Source organism: Phyllostomus hastatus, unplaced genomic scaffold (assembly GCF_019186645.2).
Source record: "Phyllostomus hastatus isolate PE091 unplaced genomic scaffold, TTU_PhHast_1.1 phas_contig_40, whole genome shotgun sequence".
NCBI lineage: Eukaryota > Metazoa > Chordata > Mammalia > Chiroptera > Phyllostomidae > Phyllostomus > Phyllostomus hastatus.
Window position 1 is genome coordinate 20,577,827 of NW_025333872.1, and position 12,025 is coordinate 20,589,851.

The window sequence follows — 12,025 nt, forward strand, 5'->3', positions numbered from 1 at the left end:
TCTTCTCATCTGGTCTCTCATTATTTAAATTCATGTCACCACAAATTCTCTCCTGGACTACTAGCCATCTGATGGTCTGCCCGTGTCTCATTATCTGTCAAATCCTTCCTGAGCAGTGCAGTTACATTATTCTTTAAAGGAAATTCTGGTATCAAATTGCCCTCTTTTAAAACCTTTAAATGATTTACCATTACTTTTAGCATAAAGTCCAAAGTTTTTAACAAGTTGACAAAATCTGTGTGATAAGCACTTACCATTCTCTTTAGACCCAATTATTCTTGAAGCTTTCTCTTTTACTGTATTTTTCAAATGCACTTAATCTTTGGGTTCCTGGACCCAAAGGCATGTGAGGGACCAGGTCCTAATCAACGGGAAGCAATTCTCAGACACCAGCAGGATGTCCAAGAAGTCAACCGAATTCTATGACTATCTACCTGGAAACAGCATAATATTCTACTGGTTAAGGATTCAGTCTTATAAGCCTGCTCCCAAGACTCACTTTACAAGGCAGTTGCAAGCCAAGGTGTCATCTGTGTTTCTGACTAACTAGCTATAAAATTGGGGTTCCAAAACACTTTCTTATCACTTCAGAGGCAAATTCCAAGTCCATATTTTTACCTGAAATTCTAAGCAAGTGGCTATTAATCTAGAGGTCCTACAACCTCCTCCTAGGGTTTCATTAATTTGCTAGAGCAGGTCACAAAACTCACAGAAACATCTATTAGATTACCAGTTTATTACAAAGGGTGTCTCTCAGTAACAAACAGATGAAAGAAATGAATGAGGTATGAGGAGGAAGAAAACAGAGTTACCATGCTCTGTGCTTCAACTCTTCCCAAAACTCATTCCACCAACTGGGAAGATGTCTAAAGCCAGTCCTTCTGTGTTTTCATAGGGTTCTTCATTACATAGGCATGTTTTATTAAACCATTAGCCATTGGCAGCTGATTTCAAACTCTGGCCCCTCTCCCCTTCCTGGAGATTGGGGGAATGGTACTAAGAGTTACAACCCTCTAAATACATGGCTGGTTATAAAGGCAACTAGCCCCAAACCTTAGGTCGGGTATAAAAGCCATGTCATTAACATAGAAAGACACCTTGTAGCTCCCAGCACTTAGGAAGCTCCAAGGGTTTTAAGGTTTCTGTGGCAGAAACAGGGAAGGAGACCAAATATCTATTTCTTATAAATCACGATATCACACTTAACTTTTACCTTTTTAAATAAATGTTCTCTTTCTTTGCAGGCTTTAGAGATGTTGTTTGCTGTACACATGTATAATTCTCCTTAATTATAGCCCCTTCTTCACTGACTCCTGGACATATCCCACTTATTTGTTAGATCTCAGCTAACATGCCCCTTACTGTTGAAACTTCCCATAATCTCTGTAGTCGTTTTTAGGTAACCGACCTGAGACTCCCCAAAATTTTCCTTATTACTGTATTTTGCAGATCCTATGAAAATTGTTTATTTAACTGACTGCAGCTCTTTTCTCCTTTCCCTCAACCAAAATACAGGGTCCAGCAGAAGTAACGCCTTCTTGAGTGTGGCTGGTAGGGTAATAACATGGATATAATAATTGATACTTTTAATTTGAACATTTCACCTAAAATGTCATATGGTGCCCTTGAGTGTGATATTGTTATGTTACAGAATTACATGCCTATGATTTGTAATAATAGGGTCATTATTTGTGCCAGACCCTGTATAACTCAGCCATACAGAGCAGAGACATTAAGAACCAACTGAACCAAGTCTGTACTATTTCTCATTGACTACCTATGTCTAGCACATGCTTAACACACACACACACACACACACACACACACCTTTTACTTGTTTTACTCAAAGAGAAACCATTTGGTTTATTGCAACTCATACCAAATACTTATCATTGCATATAATTCTATTAAATGGTTTTTAATCATCATCCTGCTTTATTCCACCAGATTTTCCTTATATGGATATGATATAATTTGAAATTTCACACTAATTTCAGAATACTAGCTTAATGCATAGCCATCTATCTTCCTGAAGTCCATTCCAAAACAATATTATTTAATAAAGTGCCATCTGCCGTCAGCACACCAAATGTTCTTTCATCTCCACACAATTCCTTAAAGACCCCCTCTTCCATCAGACCTTGGAAAGAAAACAAGGAAGCTTCTAGTTTTTACATTCCAAAAAGAAAAATTTAGATTCTCTGAAGACATGGATATTCTTTAATTCAAAACAACAGTCATTTAAATTTCTCCATTTATAATATCTACATGCCTAAACATGTAGTAATATATTCCATTATATATTTAGTCATCTGCTGTCTTCTATTATATAATGAGTACATTGCTGCACATAAATCAAATTTCTAAAAAAATCAAATTCCTTCAATTTCCTGGAAAAAATTACTTTAAAAGAGACAGGCTGTGGTAACAGGTATTTAACTCTTCTAAAAGTTTTTTCAAAGCAAGATCATGATATGTCCTTAAATATATAAGATTCTTCAATATTTTTTAATGTTTCAATGTTTAATGGTGGCTCCTTGACACTTTTATATTGGATGTTTACCTAACATCTAATTTATTGCTTTAAAAATCCACATTGATTGTACTATCCTCTAATGAGCCTCTTTTTTCTTTCCCCAAAAATAGATACAACATTAGCTGCCCTTTTAGGTATAATGTAAGGATCTGAGCCAGAATGTACATTCTGTTAAAATAGTTATTAATTTAGTTATCCCTTTCTTCTGAAAATTAACGGAAGTTTTCTCCTTCATTCTCTTTACCGAATTTCTGTCACAGAGGCTCCCTCTCCTGAGGTGTAGTCAGGATGCATCATTTTCTGATATATAATTCTAAGAATCTGCAAAAAATATCTACGTACTAGAGAAGACACATTCATTCTGCTTTTCTATTAGAAAAGTAATACTTCATTTTTAATGCTTTAAATAAATCGGGCATCAATTGTGCCATTTCTGATAACAGTATAATAATATCAACCAATCTCTTTCAAAGTTATTAGACCCTGAGACCTCAGAACCTATAGATGACATTTGGACCAAGCCATGTTGCCAAATTCTGTTTCTGATCACATGTGAAATCTGCTCACTTCCCATTTTTAAACAAAACCAACACTGCCTCAAAGCACAAGAAAGGACCTATAGTTGTTCTTTCTTCTTAGAAGGCAGTAAATAAGCAGTTCTCTATGAAAAAACATGGGAAAAAACTCTGCAAATTACACAAAGTTCTCCAACCTCTTATGGATCCAAAAAAAAAAGAAAAGAAAAGCCTGGAATGGTCCTTGCCACCTCATTACCAAGTTCCCTTAGAAAAAAGTCAGTATAAGACAAATGGAAAAGTTAAGCTTTCTTGATAATCCTTAACCCAATTTTGTACTTAGGTAAATTTCCCTATTTATAAATGTGCTTGCCTTTTATGTAGTGTACTTATTAACAATATTGTGTAATAATTCATCTAATACTTGCATTCAGGAACATATTTTAGAAGTTAATGGTAACAACCATGTTGATCTTTTAGACAAACTTTGCATATTAATATCTAGCCTTCTTTCAAAGGCTAACTCAAGTTGTGTCTCCTCTGCAGAAGCAGAACGGTGTAATGGTTACACATTGCCTCTGTGGGGGAGAAAGCCAAGTTTCAACTTTATAATGCATTTGCTCTGTGACTTGAGATAAATTTACTTCTTCAATGCTTAATTTTCTCATTTATCAAGCAAAGATAATGCTAATAACTATCTCATTGGACTGGTGGATGGATTAAGCATGATAATGCATGCAAAGCATCAAGTACAGTGCCTGACAAAGAGTAATTTCCCAATTAATGTTGACAATAATGAAAACGATGATGATGATGATGATGATGAAGAAGAAGAAAAAGAAGAAGAATCATCTATGATTACAATGGCCAAGAAGAGTCATAACCTCCTCTGAATTCCCAGGAAATCATCAATGTATAAAATTCAGGAGATCTTCCCACACACTATTATTTTTATCTTATGCGTAATGTTGACTCCCCCTAATTATTTAGAAACCAATAAATAAAACATCTGATACTCTTCATATACCAAGAGCACATATTTAAGACCGGTATCAGCAACACACATTCAAGGGCATGTATGCTATACTCAGATGCAGTGCAGTCCTAGCCCATCAACATTTACCTCCCAAACTGTGTCTAAACTATGAGGATAGTAAACGGCCTAAAAATTGGTTGTTTGGATATTCTGGAATGTTTGCTATCTCTGTCTGGAACAAAATCTTTTCAAAAGTAGTGTTTGTGAAACAAAAGCAAGTAAAGGAGGATATGCTACAAATGACTTCTTTTCCACAATAGTTAATAAAGATTGAGCAATGATGCTTGGCTGAGACTTCAAGTTTCTAACCATAAAACATCAATCATTTCAGGATTCTCCACTTGAGAAAAAAAATGTCATACAACAACATGCATGTCTGAGAAGATTAATATGGGAGATCAGCTATTACCTACTACTTATTTTTTAAAAAAATCTATTTCTATACCATGCTTATTTTAATGAAATTCACCATTTTTATAAGAAAAGGGATCACATTTCAACCTATGACTATAATAAATCTTATATTGTTATAGCTTTAAAAAAACAAACTGGCATCAGAATATAATGCCAACTTAGATATATTTGTGTATATATATTCAGTCGAAAGAGATCAAATCAGGTGTTCCAACAAATAAGGGCATAAGGAAAGCTGGTGATGTGACAGACTTATCTCCATGGGTTTCTAAAAACTACCTGTAAAACTTCCTTCCTTTCAAAGAACCTGTGGGAACAAAAAGCTTCAATGTAAATTACACACATCAACAGAAACTAGAAATAATGATCAGACATCACTGTTCCCACTCTGTTATCATATCACCAAGTCTCTTGAAACTAGATAAAGTGAAAAATAAGGGCCCATTAATATAGAATTACCCTACTTATGCTCATTCTTACACAACTTGTTGATGAAATAGTAATGTACAAAGCCTAGCATACACTCCCAAGAAAAATGTCATAAAGAAATAAATTAAGACACAGAAATAAATGGGATGGGGACATTATGATCAATAAACCACAGATTACAAAGAAGAATGCAGGCTAACTGGGTAACACAAGACCCAGGAACAGCAGGGCAATGGTTTCCTTAGTTTTTTCTTGTGTCTCATGTATGCCGAAGTGGGTATTGGTAAAGCTGGCAATCCATAAACATCAATAGAAGCATACCAAAAAATAAAATAAATAAACAAAGCCTCAGGGAAAGCCTGCTCCCTCTGGCCAAAGGACTAGAAAAAGGGCAACCTAGCAAAGCAGAAAACATTTAGCAACAAACATCCTTCTCCAGCTAAACAACACAGGAAAAACAAAACAAACAAAAACAAAACAAAAGGCATCTCATGCTCACCCCTGTCAAGAAAAGTTAAATAGGGAAACCTAGACTTCCAACCTCACCCAACTGCAGAGGCACCCTTTTTCCCTCTGGCTGGAATCACAGCTGAGACTGAATGGGAAATAGGGACTTTGTGTCCACACACAGTAAGGAGGCCTCCTTCAGTGTCAATGGTCATGTGGAGATCCTGGACTTCCATCCTTGTGAACAGTAACAAGTCACTCTTTTCCCTCCAAGCCATGGGGGTATCAGAAGTCTCATTCATGCTGGAATTTTCAGCAGGCTCCAGTAGGAATGAGCCCTCCCCCTCCTCTCGGCATCACTAGAGGCCAGGTAGGAACAAATAACAACGTGCTCCTCCCCTTCGTGGCTGGCATGATATCAGTGGACCCTTGGAGGGGCACCTGGACTTCACTCCACCTGGAAATATCAAGGTGATGCCCCCTCTCCCTCTGTGGACATGGTGTCAGAGAAAGCCTGCTCAAAGAGAATATAAAGTGTGACATGGTCACACTTAATTTTGAATGGATCACTCTGATAGCATTGCGTGTCAGGCAAGACAAAAGCCAAAAAAATTGGAAGAAGATCAACAGTGAAAAATGTAGCCAAGAGACCTGATGAGAGGTCAGAAAACATTTATTGGATTTGGCAATTAGGAGACAATTCTGTCACCAGGGCCACTGGTTTTCTGATGAGAACAGAGGTCATGCTGGAGTTTTGAAGAGGTAAATTGAGAAACAAGGCAGCTTAGTACAGACTAATATGATCGAAAATTTGAAAGAAATGAGAGAGGATAAATGTCAAGAAAGATTATTTTTATTACTTTTGGCAAGTGAAACAAGAATTCTATTTTTTAATTATGCAGATTGGAACATGTTTACAGGCTACTATAAGAAAGAGTGGACAGGGAGGAAGAAGTTTGAAATACTGAAGAAAAGATATCACTATGAGAAGATGGGGAACATTTTAGAGTTATGGGTATGGGTGAACAGGCCAGCCTTGAACAAAAAAGAAACATTTCATCTCCTGAGCATGAAAGACAATAGAAGGAGTATGGAAGTTTTTAGATGGTAGGAAGTTGAAGAGCATCAGAAAGTATATATCCATTTCCCCCAAGAAAACAGCTGCCAGGAGGGAAGGACATATGGATTTCTGAAGAGGCCTGGGAGGTTTAGAATTACCCTTAAAGATACAGGCCCAGAGTTAATCAAGCTCAAGTAAAAAACAATGACAAGTACCCAGTGACTAAGGACACAAGGTATTTTTAAAACCCTCACTGGAATCATTTTTCATAAGATAATTTATTTTATAGTTTGGTTTATAAGTTCAAATTTCACTCAACAGTAATTCAAAAGTAAGGCAGCGTTTATCTCCTTACAAAACCAAGCTTCAAGCTGAGGTCAAGTCCACAATGCCATTAAAATGTTAAGGAAAATCTTGAAAGCATCATCTCATATTTATATAATTTCTGCTTATATTTTCCTTATATATGAACAAAAAATTCTATTTGTATTTATATAAAATACTGCCTATATTGTCAGAAACAGCATTTTTAACCTTAAAATAATCATGCCTGGTAGATTTTACTTTTCCTGTTTTACAGATGAAGAAACTGAGAATCAGAGGAAATTTAACAGCAGGCAGAATTGTGGCCAATCTATGCCAAGTGTTTTGTTTGCATATGCAAAATTTTCCATAATTTTGTAAATGTGTCTTAATTATAGATTGAATAACTCATAGTTAAACCTTGAATTTATAGCGGAATATAGTTAAACCTTGAATATTGATAAACCTTGAAATTAGTTTATCTGCCATTTTTTGTTTTCTCTTTAAGAAACATGAATAAGGTTACCTGAATATATTGAGAGGAATATCAAAGAGATTACATTAGTCAAAGGAAAACCTTCATGAATACTATTTCTTATCAGAAGCTGATTTCAGACATTGTACCAATAACTTTCATTCACTTAAGAACTCACCATGCTTTATGGAAAATATTTTAAGGAACACAAAATAAACTTAAAAAATGACCCTCATTGAGAACCTAAATATAGTTAAGTCACTACAGATAAGTATTTGTAATAAATGTTAATCCCCATTTCTTGTGTGGTTTTAAAAACTCATCTATATCTGCAGCAGAGAGGCCAATCCTAGATGGATGGCCAAGCTTTTCACTGAATTTTGAAAATAGTACCTAGATGTTGTTTTTTGTTTGTTTGTTTTGTTTTCAACATTTAAACTGTTGGGATATTTGGCAATCCCTGACTTCATCATATGATAAATCAACCAAAACAATGATGAATCTACCAATATTTGTGAAGAATTTATGTTAGGAAATCTTGCCAACCCAAAACAGTCTCAATTGGACAAGAATTTATTAATCTTCCTAAAGACATGGAATCACCATAATTGAATCTATAAACTTGAATAGATCTACATCTGTCAACAGACGCCTGTTGCTTGACTGCAAACAAGAAATTTCCATGCATATACATATTTTTAGCTCTAAGCCTTCATAATAGTTCAATAGACTTTAAGAACATAAATCTGTCCCCAGTGGGCAAGATAATGTATATGCTACAAATTATTACTATAGAGCAATAAATGTATTATTAATCATTAATCTTGGAAGAAATTTTGAGAAGTTTCAAAAATGTTCAACCATTGATTTTGGTATTCTGAATACACCAACACCATTCCTTGCAACAGCAGTAGTCCCAGACTAAATTAGAATTACAAGGAAACATATAGATCACCTAGTTCAACTCCTTAATTTCAGAGACAAGGACACTGGGCCCAGAGAAGGGAAGCTCATCAAGAATCAGTTTCAGCAAAAGTGGAATTAAAATCCAGGTATCTGGGTTCACAGTTTAGTGCACTTCCCAGAAGTAACAGAGATATAAATAACCTCATCTAATTTCACCTGGCAAGCAAATTCAGAGGCTAAGTGGAACTTTTAGGATCATGCTGAGTTTGCTGTTTTATCATATTCAAAAGCACCATCCACAACAAATAGATAACAATAGTATAATCACAGGAAAATCATTATTTTGGTTAATCAAACATATTATAAACACTCATCAAACCATATTATTCAAGATCTTTTCTAAGTAAAAGTCAAATACATAAAATGTTTGGGCTCTTCCATTCGCTTTCTTAGAATCATACATACTGAAAACACAGCAGAAACAAGTGAAATAAAACAAACCACAATAACAATGACAAAATAACTAAAAAAACTAGTACTTTAAACCTCAGGACCTTCAATTTTAAACAAAGCAGTCAATATTGAGCACTAATTTGCATCTATCACCAATCAAAATAGCAAAATAAATCATTGTGAAAGCTCATTGGTTTATATCACTACCCTTATAGATGTTAGCTTCTGGAAAAAATCATTCCGAAGAACTGAATCATCTGGATCATTTTTATTACTCACTCAGTCTTGAGACTGTCTGCACAGTACCGACTGAAATGTACTTCAGTGTGCATCTTCCTTCCAAATGAATATCTATGTCAGGTTTATTTATAGCCATTGCCTTCAATCAGTGCATTTTCAGGTATGAGAAATAAAATCACCTCAACAATACTCTCCTAGAGAGATCCGAACAAAAACCTGGAAATCTTAGCAAACAGCCTTTTAAAAAATAATGTAATGTCTATAATGTAAAGTGTACATTAATATTTATCAAAGATTCCAAAGCAGACATACCTTATACTTTTTAATAAGCCCATATGAAGAGCTTCAAGTGCAATCAGAGAATTAATTTAAATCTTATGTATCTTTTGTACATCTCTTTATAAACCCCAAGATTATTATAATCACCTATTTCATTCTCTTTTCCTTAGTATGCTTTCTCTGAAATTTGGACATCTCTCTTTGTTTCTTACTTAGATGCTTTTCTCTCTATTTAGGAGCTTTTTCTCCTAAGGCTTTACAAAAGCAGGACATACTTCCCCCTATTGGGGAAAAAATAAATTACAAGGAACATCTGAGCATGTTGCTATTTATCAAGAAATCAAGTTCCTGAGGAAGATAAAATGTTAAGGAACCAGGTGCAGAGACTGCTGTTTCATCAGCCACAGAATACTTTGTACTCTATTAAGAGTTTCTCACATGCATTTTTTTTAGTGTGGCAGTCTTTGAAAGTACACTAACTCTCATTAGTGAAAGATGAATTATCATTGAGCCTGCTGTCCCAAAGAGAACACCAATGAACAGGTCACAGATAATGACCAATTTGTAATTTTTTTTCATTTTAAAGACATTATCAGCTAAATAAAGACACTTCTGGAAAAATATATTGAAGTGAACAATTTCAAAGGCTTAGTTGAATTTTTAATTATTTTGAACAATCCTAAGCACTTAATAACTCATTAATTTTCAATATTCATTATTGTACGTAGTTACCTTTGTTTTTAATAAACTAGAGAACTTAATTTTTAGTCAACTTTACTTTTCAACTTTAATTTCTATTTTTAAAAAATCAGTAACCAAGAAAGTAGTAAGCATAATTGCATTTTACTTTCCCAAATCCTCTCGAAAACTAACTTGTTCCTTGAAAAACAGTTTAGTTGTTTCACAAATTCAATATTTTGATTATAAATATTTTCTTAACTGTTTAGTATGCAAAATGGAAAAAAGCTCATACTTTATTGTTATTATAAATAATAATCCATCAATAACACGTTTAAATAAACCTAGTGATATTTGAATCATACATGGAAGATCAGAATTTTTTCCTTCCATGTACAACTAAGTCTCCGTAAAGAAAACATTTCTCTTAACGCTGAAGGGCTGAGGAAGAGGAAGTTGTCACTTTTAGTTTTACTATAGGTAAGTCCATAACCTCAGCTACAAAATTGCATTATAGTCCATTTAATCATTAAACAATTCATTATTAATGAAGCATTCATCAAAAAAAGTCAAGTTTTTTAAAGTCATGTGTCGATTACCACAGATATCATATCTTTAGCAGTTAGCTTTATTTTAAGGTAAGTGGAATAATTTCAGTTAATATTCGTCATAAAGTTTGTGTGTGTGCTTAAACAACCTTTCAAAGCCACGCAAAAGACAACACATACATGTTCTGGGAATTAAATCTCCTTTAACATTACAGGTACACAACAGAAAAAGCACACTTGGTAAAACAGCTGATCAATTGCAGAGTGTTCCCAGGGACCAGTAACTCGCAGAGTAAACCAATTATCACACTTCAAATAAATTGATAAGCACTTTAGCCTCTGTCACACTCACAAATATAGAAGAATATGATAGTTTAATCTAGGTTGATTCTGAGACTTTTCATAGGAGAGGCTGTAATTAGACTAGAGTATCAACATCAATTCCCATATACAGCAAAAAAAATAAAAATGCTGATATGTAGCAAGAAGCTCTTTGAACACTACACTGATCACCATTTACTTCCAAACTGATTTCCCTTCCCTCTGCGAAGTGAAAATATCCCTGTAAACCGCGTTACACTTTATGGTTTTTCTACCAATGATCCTAATAGGTCACATCACCACTGCCTTCAGATCCCCAAGCTTTAGTCTTCCCCAAATTAAAACGTAGAGAACGAGCATTGCTGCCCGCCCTGAGAACGGGCTCCGTCCGCCCCGAGCTCTGAAGCCAGCATCTTCAGGGTGACAGTTTCTGCGAAGGAGACAAGCGTCCCTCCCCAACTTCACTCTCTTAACCTAGCCGCGGGTGATTTGGGCGGCCAGAGGTCTGAGCCCATCTGGGGAGACAAGTCCTACCTTCCGCCAAAAGGCGCGATGCATGCACAAAAGATGGATCCAGGCTATCTTTCTCTGCCATCAGCTCAGGCAAATATTTCTCCTCTTCCATAGCGCGGACTTCGGACAGTCCACGAGCGAAGCGCAAGGTTCCGCTCGCTCGGACGCAGGGTCGCGGGGCAGCGCCTGACTCCCGCGCTGCTCCGCCTACGCCACGGCGAGGGTATCTCCGCGCGTCCTCACTGGCCCATGCACCAAGCACCTGCGACTCCCGCCGTCCGGCTGCGCGGCCCAGAGCCCACACCTGCCCGTCCCTTCCGTCGTCCCTCGCTAGCGCTGTTCCCCGCTCACACAAGCAGCCTTAACTGGAGAGGCGGGAACAGAATACGTCCCACCTCTGCCAACCATTAATTGGTGGTGTGCCATGAGAGGCGGGGCCTTCACGAAGGCCGCGGGCCTTCATTGGGCCGAGCTCACGTCGGATAGCCTGACTGGCAGGAGACAGCTGCAGAGGGGAGGGGAGCGCAGAAGGTGCAAACGCTTTCTTCTTGCAGCTCAAGCCTTCCCTGGTTATTAGGCATGCCCAGTTGAAGGGAGCCTTGGGTCCTCAGCCGAGGTGCCGAGCGGGGAGAGAGCGGGAAAAGCACCAATTAAACAGAGAAGCTCTGGTCCAAGACGGCAGGGAAGATGGGAATAAGGAGTGAGTGGCTGAGGGGGTGGAAAAACACTAGGGAAAGTCTCCAGGAGGTAGATGGAACTTCACCTGCGTCCCTAAGGCACAGGTGTCTCCTCTCCTGTGGCTCAGACGCACTCTACTGTGCAGGAATCAGCAGCGCACCCGGTCTGGAAACATAATGAAGGCTGCACGTGAT

At 36.8% G+C, this 12,025-nt stretch overlaps 1 protein-coding gene across 2 annotated transcripts in view; it reads right to left on the reverse strand.

Moving 5' to 3' along the window:
- KHDRBS2 (KH RNA binding domain containing, signal transduction associated 2) overlaps positions 1-11,470 on the reverse strand; it is a 546,662-nt gene extending 535,192 nt beyond the window's left edge. For both annotated transcript variants that reach the window (XR_006786163.1, XM_045843530.1), the window contains exon 1: positions 11,175-11,470. Coding sequence is in view for 1 of the 2 variants with exons in the window: in XM_045843530.1 (XP_045699486.1) it covers positions 11,175-11,265 (91 nt within the window). In the remaining variant the exon portion in view is untranslated. The remainder of the gene's footprint in view (positions 1-11,174) is intronic.
- Positions 11,471-12,025: the final 555 nt, after the last annotated feature.